The following is a 22,039-nucleotide window of genomic DNA, read 5'->3' as shown; positions in this document are numbered from 1 at the left end:
CCATTTCAAAAGCCTTCTCGTGCGCCGTTCACTTGCTAAAATTGATCAAAAGGATGAAGGCAACCTGCGAATAAGCCTCTTGGATGCCATCCATTGTATAGCTATGGCATCGGATAGGGTAACTCCAACTACCATAGCGAACTGCATCGGCAAAGGCGGCTTCTTCAGGAGTCCAGAAGAGGTGTCCCTAGAGCCAGAAGATAGAATTGAGGATTGGGAATGGCCTAATGTCGAGTGCACAGCTGATGACTTTTGCATGGCAGATGACAATCTAGCCACGTGTGGTGCGCGCACGGTAGAAGATATTGTCGAAGAGGCCACATGTGAGGCTGCTGATTCTAGCGATGATGACGACGACATAGACGTGGGCGACAGCGAAGGACCACCACCGGTGGCTGAAATGCTGCATGCGCTCGACGTTCTGAGGCGTGCTATGGATGCAGATGAAATCAGTGACGACATGTGCATGCATTTTTATGAATTAACAAAGAAAAAGAAGCAGAAGGACATTAAAGACTTTTTCTTCAAGAAATAAATGCTTTTCACCACGTGTGCGTGAGTGAGTTCACCACTTACTCTAATTTAGCTAGTTTTAATTGTGTTTTGATGATAAGAATTTTGGCTAATACGAATATTTTTTGTGACCCCATGAGATTCGTATCATTGAGATTCCACTGTATATACAGTCGAAACCCGCAATAACGAAATCGCCGGGGAAAGCAAAACATTTCGCTTTTGCGGTAATTTCGTTAGCGCGAGAATGAGGCAGGAAAGACAGGGAAGGAAATTGGCTTGCAAAAAAGAAATTTATTGCCAAAAGTCAGTCAGCTTACTTTGCCGAGCCTTGCCTTGCAGCAATTTTACTGCTCTCGACTCGCACTGCAAGAAGTGGTCCATTGCCACGTCGTCATCATGCTCACCGGAAAATGATCGAATTACATCAAAGGCATTCAACACATCCCGCTGGTTCGCAGTCCTCACTTGATTTGGTGTCTGGTGGTCGTCGGTGTCGTCGGCACCTTGGCAAACCCTACTTATGATGACCTCATCAGTCATCTTCATGGACGACAACACCTTCATCCACACGAACGAACTCATCGATGCTGAGGCCATCCGGAACACCATCTGTCACGGCAGAAAGTTCATCCCATGTGTGGGCCAGCGATGGCGGCACTGCGCCGTCAGCACTGTCAACTAGTGCACCTTCAGGCAAATCTTCTTGCGATGCCACTGGATCAGCGCATGATGCTTGCCGAGTGGCAATGAAGCCGGCATGATTAAAACAATTGGCTATCACGGCTGGCGATGTCGCAACCCATGCAGCAGCCATCATCTCAAGTGCCATGAACATGTCCACTACGGTGGGACGCTTCAACTGGAGGTTCAGCAGCAGACGCTGAATCAGCCTCTCCTTGTAGGCGCACTTGACGCCATGAATGACGCCTTGATCAAGCCGCTGCAGCACGGAAGTGCAGTTCGGTGGAAAAAAACCAAGCACACGTTTCCCAGTTCCACGTCATCAACATGATGGGCACTGCAATTGTCCAAAAAAAGGAAGACCGATCTGCCTGCATTCCGCATGTCCGTATCGAAGGCCTCGAGCCAGCTGCCAAATATGTCCCGGGTCATCCACGCCTTCAGGTTCGCGGTGTACTGTACGGGCAGCCGACGATTTCCCATGAAGCAGCGGGGCTTCCTACTTCTGCCGATTACAAGCAGTGGCCGTTTATCTGTGCCGTCCATGTTGGTGCACAACAAAATTGTTACACGCCGCTTGCTGTGTTTCCCCCCGCGGCATTTCTGGCCTTTTAAGTCCAGGGTCTTCGATGGCAGCATCTCGTAGAATAAGGCCGTCTCATCTATGTTGTAAATGTCCGAGGGCTTGTACTGGTCCAATACTTCTTTGTTGGTCAGCAGCCACGACGCATTGTCAAAGGGTCGACGGCTGCTGCCTCCCCGGAAATGACTTTGGCCACTATGTCGTGGCAAGCTTTGAAACGGCTCAACCAGCCAGGGCTAGCCTTAAAATCAGCGTGGCCGAAAATGCATGCGAAGTCCAGCGCTTTCTGCTGAAGAACTCTGCCAGACAGCGGCACTTTGTTGGCACGCTGTTCACAAAACCATCCAAACACCGCCTTGTCAACGTCTGGAAAAGCCGCAGCGCTCACCGTTTTGTTTTTCACACTCACACCATTTCCGAGCGCGCCGAGAATGGAGGCCTTGTTTTACAGGATCGTCGATATCGAACTGCACGCAATTCCAAATTCTTCGGTGATATCCATTTTCTTCCTGCCCTTTTCAGCTTGGGCAATAATTGCAGCCTTATCCTGCAGTGTCATAAATTTCCTCTTTTTGGCTGGAGGCGGCATCTTAGCAGGTTGTCAAAGCAAATGGTCCGATTGCCACAGAGACACACAATTGACGCACTCTAGCACCAACGACACTGAGCACATGACCATGTGCGGCGGTACACAAAGCCCACTGATACCAAAGTGTCATCCGGGTTATCGGAGCCTTCACGTGTAGTAGATGTCGATTTGGCTGCCACGCACGCAGGCATTTCGCTCCGCATTTAGCACAAGCGGTAATGGCACACAGGATTAAATAAAATGTGCTCACTGCGACATTGCCTATGGTTGTATTTTTTTATTTGTATAATTTAAATGCTAATTGCACTTTTAGCCCGGACACTGCGCAGTCACCCGTTGCGACGGGCGAACGACCACCATCATCATCATCGCTGTCGTCTGTCACGAAAGGTGGTGCGAGGCTTTTTTTTTATTGTAAACAATGATGGCGGCAGCCACGCAAGTGTGCTGTGTCGGTAGTTAATGCAATTTAAGTGCCCAACGAATGCATTTGAGCAGTTTCCGGACACAACTAGTGTTACATGAGTAGATTATTTGCGGACTGTCGTTTCAGAAAATTTCGTTGATGAGGGATTGCTATAGAAAAAAGTTTCGTTGTTGCGAGATAGGAAATGCATTGACTCCTATGGCTGTTCGCCGGGGATTTCGTTACCGCGGGTTTCGACTGTATATGTGTGTTTGTGTGTATACATGCATAGAGAGAGAGAGCTGCATCGCCTCTCAAGACGTTGGTACAAGGAGCCCGCCACAGTCCCTGGCCGCAAGCATCCAGTGGGGCCCGTACACAGGCCCAGGAGGATCAAAAGACTTGAACGCCATAACAGCAATGGTATGCCAAGAGTGGCAAGTGTTGCCATCCAAGTTGCTGGAATGGGACTCCTGCCACAGTGCCAGATGATGAGAGCATACGTGAGCCACCCGCTAAGCGCGGAAAGTGGGAGGTCTGTTTTACTGTCACAAACGTGAGCAATGGCATGAGTACTGCACAGCAGCGCCAAGGGCAAGCGTCCCTGAGGCCCGCGAAAATGTGTCATCTGTGCCACGCGAGACAGAGGCACTGTGTCGACACTGCTGAATGCAGAGCACAGGCAGACCGAATACGCACTGTGGTGGTGGGAGGGGAAAAAAGAAATAATAAATAAAATGTAAAAAACAGAAACAGGAAGCTTAAGTAGCGTCTGGTATTGCTATGCAACGAGGCACCTCTGGCATCGCCAAGTTAATGACGCACTCCACGCGCACTGAGATCGCTTTGTTTTTAGCTATTGTAAGGAAGAAGAAGTACGCCGTGCCGAGCTCCGCAGCCGGATCGCCAGCGCTACTGAAGTGGGCTTGGGCTAGACGCTGTTCCTGTTCCGTTTAATATTGCCAGATACAGTTGAACCCAGCTATATCGAACTTGCAAAAAAACGCCTATGAGTTCGATATAGAGCATAATTCGATATAAGCCTGCTGCAGAATCGGACGTCATAAAAGCACATCCCATTTATAAGATCGCTGTATTGATGAAACTAGCTTAGTTTCGCATGAAGTAGTCCCGTGTTTTCTTCTGCTTGGGCAATCACTGCCTGCGACGAACACACTTCGCCACATTGTCTAATGAGTCGGAGCAGCTGAGGCCGCAACCTTCCATATTCGCGCAGAAGCACCAGACTAGTGCGAGTGCACCAATCACCTCCAAGGTTGTAGGCAAAGGACCGTCGTTGCTTTCCTCATTGTGCCCACTTTCACTTGTGCTCGGTACAATGTCGACAATGTGGCCTTCGTTTTCTGGCTCTCTCGTGGTCGCGACACCATCATCTACACTCACAAACTTGTCGACCGTTGAAGTATAAATCCCGTGCAAGCGATCTTGCACGCAACAGCGAGAAGTGATGCGATGGAGATGGCTGTCACATTCGCTCGTCGCTTACAAATCGTACCCCATGCGAGCGTTGATGTTGAGCGACGTCTCCTCGGTGTTGCCGGTATGAGGGCAGCAATATACGCACGGAAACTAGGGTGACACGTGCTTTATTAATTCAAGTTGATGTATTTAACTGTAAAAAGCAGCATAAAATATTTCTGAGGGTCTTGCAATAGGTCCTTATCCTTGCACATATAAAAATTCAATCGTTTGCTCCTTCCATGTGACAATCACTAGTATATGAGTGATGTACACCCAGATGCAGCTTCGCGCTATTGGCTAGTCGTTCATAGCACTTGCAGGCGACGTGCGATGAATTCTAGATTTCTAGAAACGAGCAATCTGTTCAAGCGACAGCCCGTTTTGTCACTTGCAGCTGTCGCTCGTCACCGTTGCGCACAAAATCGCTCTCATGGGGTTTAGCATTTGTCAATGGCTTCCGGAAATTGACAGCTCGCTCCAGACTTTGGCAACATGAGCAACGGCTTTGTCGTATTCATCAGAATTTACAGTCGTCACCGAGCATGTGGTAGCTGGCACGTCTAGAGCAATTTCGGATGAACCACTTGTACACAGCTCTGCGTACGCGTCGGGCACCACTGGCACCAGGTTGCAAGTTTGGCCACTTTAGCCCTAATCTCCCCCTTATTCTTCAAGATCATGCGGAGGGTGCTCCTCGGAATCTTGCACATTGCGGGGTCATCCGACTTCTCACTGTGTTTGACCAAATTTATGATTTTGAGCTTCACGACAAAAGGCGAATTCTGCTGCTTCTTTACGGCAACACTGTGGGAGAACGCCCACAAGTACAATGAACAGAAACACAATGAACCAGAAAAGTAGCGAGACAACTTGCACTTGCGCCATCTTGCATGATGAGGACACAAGAGCCTTTGATTGGCTGTCTGAGCAAGCGCTCCGGGCTAGCCAGAATGATATTTTGCCGGGGGGTGTTGATGGCTCACTCGAGGCAGCGTGGCATCAGCGCGGTCACAATAGGGAGAACGGTTGGATGGAGCCGCGCCGCCAAGTTTCCCCGCTATTGCAAAGGAAAGCCAACTTCTAGGGGCACTTTTCTGCGGCTTGACGTTCGATATATTGGGAGACGTTGCTATTTTTGTTTGATGTAAGCATAATTTTTGCTATGTATACTCATTTTAACTATACCGTGTTCAGAAAGTGTTCAATATATAGAATAATTCGATGTAAACGGGTTTGATGTAGTAGGGTTCGACTGTAGTGCCGTGCCATGATGCGAGGGCTACCTGAACGATGAATCATACGGTCGGCCAAATGTGCGATGATGGGGCAGTCATTTAAATAATGAGAAAATGCAGAACACTTGACACTGCAAGGACAAGAATGGTCCCTTGCGAGCTCAAATCTGTACAGATAAAAAGGAAAACACCTGTGACCAGTTATAGTTTGAACATCACGTTGAGACAGAGGAAAGTAGTCTGGGATTGTCGTGACATTTGGAACTCAATTATATAATTCAGTATCGTAATTTTGAGTTCCACTGCTTGTACCAATCTAAATGCATATGGTGGCACCGGCCACCACCGTGTCAGCCAGCTCATTGCCCAACGTATTAGCATGCCCACACATGTAATAGATAAACCTGTAGTCATGTACGAAGCTCCAGAGTGCTCTATTTATCTAGATCATGCACGCATCAGCCAAAGAAAACGAGGCCAAAGCCGACAGCAACGACAGTCTGTATATATGTGCATGGGCAAGCTGGTGTTTATGGTATTGAGGTAGTTTAATGTATCATTTAGGGCCGTTGCTACTGCGAAATATGCTCTGCTGGCCTTAGGAGCTTATAACAGCCTACTTTCTTGATCACTTGGTAAGTGCCAAGTACAACAAAAGCCACCCCTGACGATAAACTTGTGTAGGAGCCATTGGTGAATATATGAAGCGCCTGTGTTATGACGTAATAGTGGCTACTTCACTCGTAGTAAGCCGCTGATAGGAAGGCGCATGTCTATCTGTCGACTGTTCCAAGTACGGGTCCCTGTCATATCGGATTTTAGAAGGATGGCAATAAGTTGGGCTGTAACACGTGGGTTTGCGTAAGGTAAACAATAAGAACTCGATGCACAATCGGTCCAACTCGAGCTCTAATGGAGGCTCTTGAGCTAACATCTGCACCGCAGCGGTGCAAGTTTTTCTATTTGCACCTGTAAGTGAGGAGAAGCAGTCTTTGAATGGACGGCCCGCACATTAGCTTTTAGGATCGTGTTTGCATATGCCGACCACCAAACCAGAGTGACATAGGCGACAGCAAGTAGAATAACATTGTCTATAAAGTGTTTTGACAGCCTATCGAGTTGTCAAATAATGCAATTTGAAAGAAAGCTAATATTTTAGTTAGTATTCCTAATTTTCCCCTTATGTAATCAGTGTGTTCCTTGAACCCTAATCAAGAGTTACAAACAACTCCGAAAATTTTAATGGTGTTTCAGTGTCGCAACTGGGCGAGTAGTCTGGAAAGCCAGTTGATTTCGTTGCAGCTTCTGAAATCCGTGTGAGGTGCTTGCTCACCCATCTTAGGGTTCATATTTTCATCATGTTTGGTGCATTTTTATTTTTATATTTTTTCCCTTTGCGTGTGCTCTCTCCTTATGGCAACTAAGTATGAAGTGTTCATTGCAATATTACGGCGCTTTAAAGTTTTCATTGTATCTGGATGCAGTTTCAATAGGTAGGGCAATATTACCTTATTGCACTGAAATGTGGTCATTATAACCAACAGATCGTTATATGTGGAAATCATTATAAGTGGGTCCAGATTTTTGTTATGCGCTCCACCTGTCTGGCCTATTTTCTTTTTGTTTAGCATAATTTGTGCATATATTGGTGCCTTATTTCACCTGCCTTATTATTAATATGCATTTTGTTTATGTTTGAGCCATCCTTCCATTTATGCTTTGTTGTCTTCATATTACTGTACTCGTTGCTCCTTGACAGATCCCTGAAGGTATTGTAAATAAAGGAATGATTCGGTTTTTCCTACGTGTGTATCCTAAATGTGTAATCCTACGTGTATATTAGCTAAATTAAAATGCAGACGTTCAAGAAACAGCCATCCTGCACGTGTTGCGGAATGACACCATGTCATTCTCATTTGTTATGCAATCTTTAACACTGCACATTAGGGGCCCATGTGGCAAGGAATAGTAGAGAGTAGCCATTTCCTTTCTTGAACTTCTGCATTTTAATTTAGCGAATACACACGTAGAATTCTGTGATGAAACGTATATACAGGCAAGAAGAGTGTGCATCGGGTCAAAGGTGGCTCCCATCCTTAGTAGCATTGTTCTGGGAAGCATAGACAGAGAGCTGGCAAAAGATTTAGAAGGTGTAGTATACAAAGTATACAGATAGTATGTAGATGACTACTTGATTTTGGGCTGTCATGTAGACAAGGATATTTTCAGGAATATAGTACAAGCCTTTAATTCTCTGGGCAAGGGCTTGACATTTACTTCGGAAGTACCAGTAGATAATAAGCTACAGTTTCTTAATGTCAAGTTAGAATTTCTACCGGAACATGTGTGTTGGTCATTCTTGCCCTGAGCTGGAAAACCGCTAATGAACTATGCTTCAAACCATTCCAGGCTTGTGAAGAATGGTATAGTAATTTGATGTTTCCGGTCAGCGTTGTTGAAGTCATGTTACCACATTTTAAACATTTGCATTTCTTGAGCAAGTTGATTGGTTGAGAAAAGCTGGGTACCCACTCGCTGTGATGCTGGCGTCATGCACTAGACTAATGAAAAAACTTTGAAACAGGATAAGGAACCATGCGCAAAGAATCAAAGGCAGAAAGGTTTAGCTTCCAAGGTTTCAGTGATTCTGTATGTGCACGGCCTTTCACACAGACTTAAAAAGGTGGCTGGGAGTTATGAAAAGTGGTGTTCTCGGCTAAAAACAAAATAGGTACTGTGTGTTCTAGGGTAAAAAGTAAGTTCAAAAGTAAGGATGATGCAAAGAAACAATGTAGTATTAAACATCCGAGTAAGAACCAATTTGTTGATTGCACGAAGGACGTTGTACATCAGATGCCGATGACATGTGGTCATGTGTACGTAGGGCAGACTGCGTGCGAGAACACGAGACCAAGGGAACACTTGTCTAGTGTGAAAGGTCGCCCTAGTACGCATTTGGCAATGCATTGTCAAGAACATGCTTGCTCACCTTGTCTTATAAGCACCGACATATTGTTTAGGCATAGAAATCAAACCGCAAGAGAAATTGTGGAAGCTCACTGGATTGCAAAACTAAAGGAAAAATGCATCAGGCATCCTTCTGTTTCATTGTTAGATAAAGAGAATTCGCTCCTGTCATCATATCTCTAAATACATTTTCATCTTAAGTGCTTTTTTAATGCGCTTTGCTGTTTTTATGTTGACCGAATAGCGCTGATCCACGGAATTTTATCGCAAGTGTTATAATATGCACTATTGGCGTGTTCTGTTGGCTGGATCACGCAGATCTGTGGGTAACGAAGCAGGTGGTTCTTCGAAAATAAAACCAGTTGTTAGAAAGCGCTCGTCCTTGTGCTGCTCCTTTTCTTTGTCCCTGTTATTTCTGCGCACAAAGATGTTTTTAAAAAATGAGTCTGTTCCAACTAGGCCGACTCGCAGTTATCTTTCAAGTCAGTTGTCTTATTTTGCATGTAGAAAACATTGATTTAGGCCACTGGTTAGGTGCATTTTTACCAGCTGCTTTCATTCGATAACACTTTCGTAGTCTAGCTTGTCTGGTCACAATGACTTCTTGTGAGCTGCGTTCACTGCACGGTCGGCGCTGTTTGCCCGCTCTTAGTTAATAGAGTTACAGTGGGCACCAAGGGAAGGGAAGTGCAGTTAAGGATCGCAGAATGTTATGTGGGGTGATGTAATTAGGAGACTTGCAGATGCAAATTAGAGTTGGCTAGTGCAAGATGGGTAATTTGGCATTGCTTGGAGAGGCCTTCATCCTGTAGTGGACATAAAAATAAGCAGATCATTATTAATAACGCAAAAGCATTATATGGCTCATGAAGCGGAAAGTGGTCCAAAAAGGCGACAGGCCCTCAACATTTGGTGGGAGTCGAACCCACGATTTTTGGTGTTAAAGCAAAGTTAATGAGGGTGCAGTTAAGTTAGGGCTAATTAAGGTGCTCGAACCCATGACCTTTGGTGTTAAGGTGAAGGTGAAGGCACAGATAATTAAGGCAGTCGAACCCACAATGTTTGGAGTTAATTAAGGTGAAGTTAAAATAAGATGACTGAAAGAGCATAGGCATGATGCGGTGGCCGGAATGCTTTTGGATTCATCCATGTAGAGATAACTAAGTGCTCTTTCAATTTTGTGTTACTACCACTAGTACTATACTATTATTCTACTCCAGATCTGTAGCGTCCCCATTTTCCCGGATATGGCAAGCCAGACGGTGTTGCCCGAGGGGGGTGCATGCCAAAGCCGAACTAACTGTGCCACTGAGGAAGTCGCACAGAATAAATCTGTTATTGTTGTAATCAAAACTCGGGAGTTCATTTACGTGCAGTTCATTTGTTCCAAAAAGAATCTCCTTGTAATATTATCTTTTGTAACAGCCATTAATTGGGGCTGCCTAAGGTTACTGGAAAGTTGCAAGGCTGCACGGGATATTAAACAGGAAGGTATGCATGAAGTGCCCTGACCTAGTATTTTTTGTTATTTGATGTACTTTGTTTGCACCACAATATATACTACCTAATGCCATACCAATTAATCCTTCAATTTGTCTTTTTTATATTATACAAATGTCCATTGCTTGTGGTATTCCTTATAGAGCGCTTTAGCCAGAAAAGGACACGAAATGTGATTGCACCACTGGGCCTCAATACAGCCATCCTGCTGATTTACCTTGCAGGTTTGAAGCAAAAGAGCGGTGGCAGATGAAGGGCAATATGTGACCGTGTGGCTAGCATGATGGATCCAGGTCGTGGCAACGTTTGCTGCAGATTCCAGTGGAATGCTGTTAGTAGGAACAGGCAAGCGCAAGGCCCCCAACTCCGTGCATGGGTACGGGAGGAAGCAGTGCTGCTGCAGTGCCACCTCTTCCGAGTGACCTGCTATGTGGCCACAGCCACTCCACACCTTGCCCAGATGCCTTATCAGCTCCTGACAGTAAATGTGCTGTTGACTACAAGCAAATGCATTGAAATGCTTTGGGTGAGCAATTTTTCTTTGGGGTGGTCGTAAATACATTCATCTCTGTAGCAGGCAACACTAGTCATGCTTGGGCAGTACGCAGTGCATGCTCTGCTGGCGCCTGCAGCTCACACTGTTAATCTACAGTAACAACGAAAATGTGTGCATTGCACGCACTGTGACAATAAACCAAAAGCAATAGATGTGATACTTGCTCTGTGGTACATTAAAGGGACACTAAAGGCAAATACTAAGTCGATGTGGCCTATTTAAATACCTTTCCAGAAACCTTGCAACGCTTATTTCGTGCCAAGCAAAGACTCAGTTTACGAGAGAATTGTATCCGAAAGGTCCGAATACCTTTTTACGAAATTCAAATCTCCCGCCACCCAACTAGGGGAGTGGTGACGTTGCATACGCCATCACCACCCATTACCGTCGGTGAGTAAAACGGTGCCCGACAGATGGCGGCACCGAGCCACGATAGAGCAGTGGATTCGCTGCTGCAACTGCTTTTTGGTCAAGTGACGTAGACCGTTCAGGCATTCCGTGTCATCACGTGAAAGTTGAATTCTCTGCTACTTGCAGTTTGTGCGAGTTTCGCGAGTCAGCAAAACCAGTGCAGCCTACGCAATCACGAAAGTACCAAAACGTGAAAGCGTGGGCGGCGCAGTCGAGCGAAAACGAAACCTTCCAACTGCCCGCGTCATTGTCAACGGTAATTTCAATGAGTTCTTTTTTCTAAATATAAAATTGAACTGGACAAGCAGCATTTTATTTCATCTTACAATATGAGGATGTTTTTGCAATGAATAGTTGAGTACTAGTGCTTTCGTCATCGAGTAAGTGCTTGAATGTCCCGCGGGAGTCTCTAATCATGTCCTGCATTTACCTCGATTTCTCGATTATTAAAGCTCTGTTCGCGATAATATTCACGCCTTAGAGATTCTCGAGCACTAATCTATCACTTCAGCTTGACTTAGAATTTGCCTTTAGTGTCCCTTTAAAGGGACACTAAAAGTAAATTTAATCTCGAGTGATAAATTACGTTTCCACAACTGCACACCTATGATTGCTTTTCTCTGCTGCAAAATCACTGAGTCAGATTCTCAATTGAAGGCCGTATGCTTTTCTCTTCCTCAGTTATAATTGCTCCTAAATATGGAAGTATATATGTTGCCACTAGAATGTGTTGCTGGACGCGTTGGTCGAAGCCTGAGGGATGCATAATACAGTTAAACCTTGATATAACAAAGTCGATAGAATCAGCAATTTTCTTTGTTAGATTGGAATTTCTTTGTATTGAAATTCAGTCCTTTATGCAAATAGGTACAGTCACCGATCAATTTTTTTCATATGGAAGGGGCTGCAAAATTTTCCGAATGATTGGACAATCGAAAATAGCAAGTTTCAATGAGAAAGAAAATTAATTTTGTTGACTTTGAGAGTCCCCGACGAAGGATACGATTTCATGCCACGTGAACAATATTTTCACATCGGCGGTACGAATTAAGCGAAGCCAGCCAAGCTTTCGCGTCCACTCCGTCCCTGCGGCTGAGTGTGTCACTTGCAGTGGGACTATGCTATCATAAAAAGCACCAGCAGTGGGCGGCTAATGCTTCATCTACTGCTTTCTTCACTGAACCTAATCAATTGGCCAAAGTGAACAGATGGTGTGCTCTGAAACCACTGAGACGATGTGATTTTCACTGACTGCCCTTGCCCAGGCCTCTTTTACTGGAAGTCATACAGGAAGCAGCCTTCTTGCCATTTCCTGCGGTTCATCTTGCCATTTCCTGCGGCGCGCGCTCTGACCTGGAGTTAACCTATGGAAGTAGCCAGAGATTTCACGAGCACTGGGATGCTACACTGGAAAGCATTGAATGACAAAGACGGAATGGATTTCACTGGGCTCAGCAAGTCGATAGGGTACTCAGCGAATCATACAGAGGTGAGCAGACCTAATCTACCTTCCACCAAACGGTGATAATGCTATGCCAATGGAAGCAAGCATTGGAATGAAAGCGCGACAAAACACTGGCCAAAGACAAGCTGGAAACGAATGCACGGACGCCAAAAGACCGCCCTTTCCAAAAGGAAGGAAACTACCCAAACTCCCACTTCTACCAAAGGACGATTTCAAGATTGTTATGTGACTGCACCAAAGCTTACCCCTATGCAGCATCATCACACCAGCAATGGCGACAGCAATTATTATGCCTGCAACCATCAATTTTCTGGCGAACAATTTTTCCTGTGGATCAAGCTGGGCTCTACATAACCATCTTCCCTGCTCCACATCAAGAGGCAGCCATGAAAGCATGGGGACTTCACCTCCTAACCATCAACGTCACAGACCACACCTTCAAAGCATACACAGCAACTGAGAGAGGTGGTGTACGGCATACTGCCACACACTCCATCAGAGACCCTGCTTGCCAACATGCGGATTCACATGCAAGGAGTCAAACCAATAGAGGCCTGCCTGATCGGCAATACCAAAAGTGCCAGTCTGACGTTCAGCAGGCCTATGCTGCCGAGAACCGTATACTATTACGGAGGAGAACTAGTGTGTGACCGATTTTGTGCTACCATCCAAGTCTGCAAGATCTGCTGTGGAAAAGGACATTGCACAGACATTTGCCCAAATCCTACATGACAAATCTGCAAAGTGTGTGAGCTCAAAAACCCAAGCGAAGGACACCTTTGTGAACCGATCTGTGCCTCATGCAGATCTGTGCCTCATGCATGTGAACCGATCTGTGCCTCACCAGTCTTACTGGGGCTAGAGCTGCACCAAGCACTTGAAGCAACTGCAACAGCCACGAGCATTGTGGACATCACGTCCACAGGGCAACAGACAACTAAGATGGCTCTCCTCAGAGTATAAGGAAGAGGACTGCAGTGTGGGTCGAAGCCAGAGAAGTAGAAATGCCAGCATGGAAAGATCCTGCTCCAAATCTGCGCAGCGCTCTGCCACCTTGACCCTGCCAAGTGCGCAGAAACAAAGATCCCGATCCTGGACCCCGATGAGGAACAACTGCCAGGGATCAAAGACCAAGTCAAAGAATACACCAGCACAGGTAAGCTGGGCAGGGGTCGCGTCTTCCACAACCAAACTCGCTGCGCACAGTGAGGAATACAAGCGAGCCATCTCATAGAGCAGATAAGGCTACCTTAGGCAGTAAAGTACAAGAGGTAGAAGCACTCAAGCAACAGGTAGCTATGCTCACGGCACAAGTGGAGACACAAACCCAGACCACTCATTCCGTCGCCGCGACAGCAACCACCACCACTACCAGTACTCCTGACACATTTCAAACAGCCAACACAACAACCACTGTCACAGCGGCCGCCAGCACAAACTCGACCCTCGCAAAAAGCGACAATACAAGTGACACTACAGCAAGTTGAACACATGTTTCCATCACAGCAGCAACAAATCCAACGACAATTTCAGCAAATGCAGGAGCAATTACAAGTGCAAATGCAGCAGATGTTTACGGAATGACAAGAACTAAAACAATACTTAAATGATTCCGTTCAGATGTTCCAACGACCGCGCGAACAATGATACAGCCACACCTCAGACAAGCTGAGCGTAAAGATCATGGTCGCCACGGACACTGAGGATACCACAACCTCCGAAACTCCTCATCATGACTAACAACACAACCAGGCAGCAAGAGGCCCATCCCATACCCCTGTATACCCATACCCCATCCCATACCCCATTACCCCCATCCCATACCCCTGTATGCCCCGAGGCATTTACTCTTGCATTAAAAAAAAAAAAAGAGACTCTCACTATATGGCAGTGGAATTGCCGATCACAACGCAACAACCTTCTTGGAATGACACAGATGTGCGAACTCGTGCTGATCATGCTGCCAGGCATCCCACCAGAGTAGGCAACAGCGTAGCTCGCAATACCACACCTGACCTAACTTTAGTCAGTGAGGAAAGAGGAGTCACCTGGAGTAACCTGGATGAGATACTAGGCAGTGGCTCTTATATTATAAATGTAACTTGCAACATGGCAAAAGTATGCCAATCCCTGGGGATAGCCAAACTCACTGACTGGAAAATGTACAGAGAGAAACAGCAGACAGGCCATTCAACACGAACCACTGCAGCAGAATGGAGCTCTTAAAGAAATCTACAATGCCACCGCCAAGGAGTACCAGACCACACCAGAAACACCGTTGATGCACAACCACCTGGCACACCTCTGGGAGGCCCACAGAAGTCTATCAAAGCGTTGGAAGCGACAAAGATGCAACTGTAAACTCCGACGCTGAATAGACCAACTGGCAGAAGCCAATGACAGAGAGCTCGATAACAACAACTGGCAAGATTTTTGTGATTCCCCACCAGGCAATCTGAGCACCAAGAAAACCTGGGCTATCCCCTGTTGCCTGCTGGACTCATCCAACACACATACGCAAGCAAATAATGTCGTGAGGAAATTCGTCGGAGAATACCCAGGCACGGGAGACGAGCTCATCCAACTGCTAAAAACACTTACACAGAAAAAGCACAGACGCCTTCACCTAGCCCCAGAAACTATCACAGCCAAGGTAACGGAGATATAGATGCCCCCATCAGCTTTGCAGAACTCTATGCCGCGGCTCAGGCATTTAAGAACACAACACCGGGCCCAGATCGAATAACCAATGCGATGCTGAAAAACTTGAGTGACTCGACCATCCAACAGCTAACCGGTTTCTTTAATGACATGGTGTGGAAACCCCACGGCCAACTGCCCTCGGAGTGGGAAATAGCAAATGCTATTCTTATACTGAAGCCAGGGAAGCCGAGCGAACTAGGCCAACTACAACCCGCCTCCTATCTGGGCAAGCTTTTCAAAAGTCGTCCTCACCAGACTCGAGCAACACATAGAGCAAAACGATCTGCTTCCGGCCACAATGTTTGGCTTCAAGAGAGGGGTTACGGCCCAAGGCATCTTCCTACTGCTGAAAGACAGTCCTGCACCCTCCGTCGGGAAGTCTAGACAGGATCTTGCTTGCGCTCGACATTCAAAAAGCATTTGACACTATCTCACACTCCATGATTCTTGAGGGGTTTGAGGACGTACCGTATTTACACGATTGTAGCCGACTCGAATAAGTCGAACCCCCCAATAACGCGTATGACAGGGGAAAAAAAAATAAAGCATACCCGAGGGCGTGTTCCACAACGAAAATTTATTAGTAGCTGGCATTGTCACTGGACTACTCGTCTTGTGCCATTGTCCTCACTAGTGCTGCGACTGTCATTGCTGCTGTCGCTGAGTGTGACCGTACGGTTATCGCACAGCGAAATTCCACATTTGGCAAATGACCGCACCACGACCTCTTTTGGAACAGCAGCCCACGCTGGATGCACCCAACCACACGCAGCCGTCAAGGAGGATCTTTTGACAGGTCCGGTTGTCTTAAGTTTGCGGTCTGCCGCCAGCCACTTGTACTCATGGCGGAGCAGGTCCTTAAATGGCAAAGATCCGGACTTGTTTCACGACTATGTCGCACTTCACTGGCAGGGACCGATCACGCATTTCAGCGACGTACGCCGCAAGCTTGGCCTACAGCTCCGGAAAGCGTCCCGACTTTGGCCCGTGGGAAATACTTCGCTTGCCGTCACAGGTGAAAATTTTGCTTCGCTGCAGTCGCCATTCTCGCACAACCCGTTCAGAAACATCGAACTTGCGGCCTGCTGCGCAGTGATTTGTTTCTTGGGCCTAAAGGATGGCAGCCCTGTTGAACGCTACATCTAGTTCGTTAACTTGTCTCCGCCTGTAAGTTCATGCTGTGGCTGGTCCGCGCTGGACGAGGCTTTCGCTGGATCTGAAACTGAGACTCATTGCATAACACTTGGGACGCTATATATCGCTGCGTGCTCTCGCTACAACGGTAGAAAAGGGTTGCATCGCCTTGCTTTGCACAGGCACTCTCCTGGGGCTTACGCTGCTCGCAATAAACTTTTCAGAAAGTGAGACACGTCGCATAACACTCGGGGCGCTTCATATCGCAGTGCTCTATCGCTGCAACGGTAGAAAAGGGTTTCATCGCCTTTATTTGCACAGGCAGTCTCCAGGGCTTACGCCAGTCGCAATACGGTTGACTCCCGTTAATACGAAGTTCACGGGGACTGCAAAAAACTTAGAATTACATGAACTTCCAATTAAGCACAAAACACAAAAAACAGCACTTTATTTGTGGCGAAATCGAGTATTTTCTCTAAGAAAAATAGTCGGTCATCTTGCTTTGCTTCTTCTTGCCGAATCGCGCTGCTGAAAGCAAGTTCTGCAGGCTGTAGATGTGGCGGAACACTTCTTCCGCGTTATCTTCAGCGGCAAAGAAGCGCTCCGCGAGAGCAAGGCCTGCAGCTACATCGGCAGCCTTAGGTTGTGGCTCGCCTTCAACGTCATCGTCGCTTTCCTGGGTCGCTTTGTGGGGCCGAATAATCTCTACAATTTCGCTATCCGTCAGCGCACCGCACGTTTCGACCGCATTGTCTACGGCGACGTAATCTTCAAAATTGACGTCCCTGAGAGCATCACCAAAATCAGTGCTGTCAAGCTCGCTTGTTGACGCTTTCTCCGCCGAAATTTCAGAAGTGTCCTCCGAAGAAGCTGCCACAAAACCGCAAGCCCTGAAGCAGTTTGCGATTGTTTCTTGCTTCACACGATCCCATGCTCGCGCCAACATGTGGATGGCACTAAGCAGGCTCACCTCGTACTTTGTGGAGCTATCCATACACAAAATCATGTGCTCGAGGAGGTGCCGCTTGTACAGGACTCTAACGTTCTTGATGATGCCTTGGTCCATTGGCTGCAAAACAGCCGTTGTGTTTGCAGGCAAAAATGCGAGGCGTATTGCACTCAAGGCTGGCACATTCACGTGAGCACTGCAGTAATCGACAAGGAACAACACCTTGCGGTTCGAAGCAGCAAACTTGCGGTCCAATTTGCTTATCCAGCTCTTGAAGATTTCGGCCGTCATCCACGCTTTTTTGTTCGCCTCATAGTCCTCAGGCAGCGTCTTCACGCCTTTAAAACATCTCGGCTTCGCGGCTCTCCCGATCACAAGTAACCGACATCGTTCCGTGCCAGTCATGTTTGCCGCGATCAGCACCGACACTCTCCTTGCTGCGTTTGCCCCCAGCACAGTCGTCGTCCTTGAATGTCAGGGTTTTCTCTGGTAGAAGCCGATAGAAGAGTGCAGTCTCATCTGCATTGAAGATGTCTTCCGGTCTGTATTCGGCGAGATATTCACGCAGCTTTCCGTCCTTCCACGTGGCGCATGTTTCCTGGTTAACGGACGCCTTTTCACCACACACACTCTTGAAAACCAGGTCATCGCGATCTTTAAAGCGTGTCAGCCATCCATCTGACGAAACGAAGTCATCGATCCCCAACATTGCTGCAAGCGTTGGGCTTTCATCGCAACGATGTCTCCGCTGAGAGGAAGTTTGTTGCTCCTGGCCTCCCTAATCCAAACCAGCAGAGCCTTCTCCAACTCTGGGTGAGCGCCAGTGCGCAATCGCTTCCGAGAAGTCTTGAACTTGTCGTTCTCAAATGCATCCATTATTGTGCGCTTGTTCTTGATATAGTTTGAAAGCGTGTTCGGCTTGATCCCGTACTTCCGCGCTATGTCTTGTTTGGCGGCACCTCCCTTCTCAACTTCCTTCAAAACCTCGACTTTCTTTGCCAGGTCGAGCGTGCGATAAGAGCCATGGTTTGCCATGGCTATAAACTGCGCGACTAGGTACAGTCAATTCCGAGTCACCAGTGGAACAACCTAGCTCGCTTAGTCTACGAGCTACCCGCATAGAATAAAGAACCAACTTAGAGAAGGGAAACTGTACCTTTCGCAGTGGTTCGAAAATAAGCAGCGGCAGCGCATGGAACTTACTTAGGTGGACGCCAGATGACGTTGCTCAATCCGGAAGCGGAAGTACACTTTTTTTTTAGAACAAAATCCAATATGGCCGCTTTTTGCCGGTAGCGTATGCTGGTACGCGCCGTGCTTGTCCTGCTGGCTATGCGGCATGCCTCAATGCCTTCACTGCCGCGTAGCTGGTGTGTTCTAATTGCCAAGTGCCTCTACTGACGCCCATACAAACAAGCCACAAGTGAGTGAACAGAACGTACGACTTTATTGACAGAATACAAGCAGTGTACATACTCTGGAACTGAGTACTCTCTTTGCAACTGAGTACATACTCAGTTGCAAAGACTGAGAGGCTGTTGCTTCAAGCAAGGATACAGGACTGTCGTGACAGTATTAGGAAGCTTGAAAACGAGGCATTTTTTGCACGTCGCCGCCTGGAGGACCACTGTCCAGATCATTTTGCAAGTATCCAGCTGCACGCCAACTTTGAAGCCAACATGCGTGCCCGTCATGCGGGGTTGGTGCACAGTGTCAAGCTTGACAGACTTTCGGAATCTACCAGACCATACCGGCCGTACAACCGACGAACTACGGTATACAACCTTTCTTCGCACAGCGTCGACCCAGCCGAGGCCTCGGTCCTAGAGCTAGGTCTGAATTTCAATGTTGCACCTGCACCTGACGTGCGAAAGGTTGACCAAGTTGACCCGTCCCGCCGTGACGAGGCTCGCACCCGAGCCATTGGTGTCCTTTCTGGTCTGCACCGGAGGAAGTTTGTTTCCCCTCTTTCCGTTGAGGAACGAAAAGCTGTCAAGCGTCTTCAGGCAAACACTGCAATCGTGATCCTTCCCGCCGACAAGGGGAATGCAACAGTGCTAATTGACACGGCTGTCTACAAAAACAAGATGTTGGCTCTGCTCAATGACCAGGACACTTACGTCCGGCTCACTCGGGACCCGACCTTGAAGGTTCAGAGGGACTTCCAGACTCTCCTGGCTGACGTGTTCCGCTTCGTAGCTCCCGAACGCAAGTCTTTGTATTTCAAGCTTCTCTGTCATAACGGTGCTGCACCTGCACTTTATGGCCTGCCTAAGGTTCATAAGCCTAACGTCCCCCTACGTCCAGTCGTCGACTACACTCGCTCCCCTCTCTACAAATTGTCCGCATACCTGCACCAGCTTCTGGCTCCACTCGTCGGGAAGAGCTCAACGCACGTGAGCAACTCCTGTGACTTTATTGAAAAAGTTCGTGACGTGTCTCTAGACAATGACGAGGTGATGGTTTCGTTCGACGTGGTATCACTGTTTACCTCAATTCCGACTGACTTGGCTGTGGATGCATGCACCTCTGCTCTGGAATCTGACAGGACCTTGCCAGACAGGTCGCCCATTGACGTTCCCGACCTCAAGAGGCTCCTCTGTTTTTGCCTTGGAAACACGTACTTCTGTTTCGACAAGGTCTTCTACAGGCAAGTCCACGGTACGGCAATGGGTGCATCCGTCTCTGTTACCGCTGCCAGTCTTACGATGGAATGTTTGGAAAGGCGTGCTCTCGCGTCCTTCAGCCCTAGGCCAAAAGTTTTTCTGCGCTATGTGGACGACTGTTTCTGTCTGATTCGGCGCAGTGCTTTGGATTTGTTCACTGCGCACCTAAACAGTCAAGAAAAGGCCATCCAATTCACGGTTGAGACAGAGGTCGACAGCAGACTCCCTTTTTTAGATGTACTTGCCACCAGACGCGATGGACGGCCCTCGTTCAGCGTGTACCGTAAGGACACACACACTGGCCGCTACCTGAACTTTCAATCCGTTCATCCTGACGCTCACAAAAGGTCGGTTGCTGCCTCACTGCTCAACCGTACGAACCGCATTTGCACCACAGCAGAAAGCCGTCCCACTGACTTGGACCACGTGCGAGGTGATCTCTCGGCAAGCGGCTACCCCACATCCTTTTTGACTGCTGTGGAGCGCCGTCTGTCCAATCCTGCACGTCCGACCAATCCGCGACCAAGAAAGCGTGCTGCCATACCTTACGTTCCAGGGATAAGCGAAACCCTGTCTCGCGTTCTACGCAGTTATGACGTTGAGGTGGCGCATGTGCCCGTTTGTAAGCTGAGGCAAGCGCTCGTCGGCGGAAAGGACAGGCTTCCGAGAGAATCGTTTCCCGGCGTGGTATATAAGATACCCTGCGCAGATTGCGACTACGCATACATCGGTGAATCCGGCAACTTCAAACAGAGACTGAGACAGCATCAGAAAGATGTCGAAAAGAAGCGTACAGTGTCGAATGCCCTTGCCGAGCACGTGGATGCAACGGGCCATGATATCGACTGGGATCGCTCAAGAATTATCGGCCAAGAAAGAAACCAAAAATCGCGTCTGTATCTGGAGTCACTGGAGATACAAAAAACACGTCACACGCTTAATCGAAATGAGGGAACCCTCCCACCGTCATACACGCGCTGCTTACGTCACGTTCTAAAGCATACATAAGCTTCCTTGAACCTTCCGTCATCCCATTGTGAACAAGGCTTCCGTAGCGAAGCCAAAACGTCTTTTAGATTTTTTCATTTTTTAGCACTTCTATGTTGGTCGGTGTCCTTGGTTTTACTTCTTCAGTGTACATACTCGTGCAATAGCAGAAATAAAATTTGCATGTCGAGATATGCTGGAATCATTGACGCGAGCTCGTAAACGGCTCACCATCGTCGTTGTACGTGGTGGTCAGGTTAACGAGCGACAACCAGCAGCGGAAACAGATTGGACAGTGTGCCACCTGTTTGCAGTGACAGTCGCCGTTAAATATGCCCAAATTGCTTTGCGAAGCAATCGGGTGACGCAGGCATCTGCTGCCGCAACCAACACAGCGACATGGACTACCCGGCATTTTAGCGTTAACTTCTTTCCAACCTGCACGTTTATTTTCTTTCGAGGGCCGCTAATGTGTGGCTCACACTTTGTGTCCCACTTTGTCTCAATGTGGACAAGTCGCTTTTGTGGGCATCACCTTCGGCAGCCATTTTTGCGGGCCTTTCCACCCATACGGCTATCAACTTCATACACTTTGAACCATGTAAGCACATATGCTGGTCTCCGTTTTGAGCAAATCACGGCCGAGGTAGGCCGCAAGCACAATTTGCCCATGGCTGCAGCAGGCAAGAACGAACGGGGGCACCAGTTACGGTGTGTGTATACTGGGAGTCTATGTTGCTTTGCGGACTGCAGGAGCAAATGCTTACCTCGAGGGACTGCTTACCAATGCAACTGACCAGGCACCCACATCTGACAAACGCAACACAGTTACCACAACCAAGTGGGGCAGCAAAACCAGATTCTGCGATCAATCACTTCAGTGTAGCTTGCGCAAAGACCCAGGCTATCGAGAAAGAAGAGCAATCATCAACGAGACCAGGAATATGGAAAATGAGAAAGCTTCCATTCGAGAGAGAAGCCACTCTGCTCTGCAGGCATTGAAGGCTAAAAACATCAAGAAAAGTAAAATGGTGCATAGCACATGGTGCATAGGTTAATGCAAGACACATGCCGATGCTGCATCAGCTATTGCAGGAGAGGAATTGTGCATGACAACATACACTAGAAGATACTGCTACAAATATGTTAGGCTACTAGACAGTGACTGGTATTAAGTATCAGCGAAGAATCGGTTGACCTTTATGTTTG

At 47.6% G+C, this 22,039-nt stretch overlaps 2 protein-coding genes across 4 annotated transcripts in view; both read left to right on the top strand.

Moving 5' to 3' along the window:
- The window catches only part of LOC135917936 (protein FAM204A-like), a 124,386-nt gene extending 113,846 nt beyond the window's left edge, over positions 1-10,540 (top strand). For all 3 annotated transcript variants that reach the window (XM_070538261.1, XM_065451576.2, XM_070538262.1), the window contains one exon: positions 10,184-10,540. In XM_070538261.1, the coding sequence (XP_070394362.1) occupies positions 10,184-10,226 (43 nt within the window). In that variant the 3' untranslated portion in view covers positions 10,227-10,540. The remainder of the gene's footprint in view (positions 1-10,183) is intronic.
- An 8,316-nt stretch (positions 10,541-18,856) lies between these two features.
- Positions 18,857-22,039, top strand: part of LOC135917934 (uncharacterized) — a 99,462-nt gene continuing 96,279 nt past the window's right edge. Inside the window, exon 1 of the mRNA XM_065451574.2 lies at positions 18,857-19,827. Within this exon, the coding sequence (XP_065307646.2) occupies positions 18,857-19,827 (971 nt within the window). The remainder of the gene's footprint in view (positions 19,828-22,039) is intronic.

The sequence above is a fragment of the Dermacentor albipictus genome, chromosome 5, assembly GCF_038994185.2.
Source record: "Dermacentor albipictus isolate Rhodes 1998 colony chromosome 5, USDA_Dalb.pri_finalv2, whole genome shotgun sequence".
In the NCBI taxonomy this organism is placed as follows: domain Eukaryota; kingdom Metazoa; phylum Arthropoda; class Arachnida; order Ixodida; family Ixodidae; genus Dermacentor; species Dermacentor albipictus.
The sequence above is the reverse complement of the archived record's forward strand: the minus strand, read 5'-3'. Positions and strand labels throughout refer to the sequence as shown.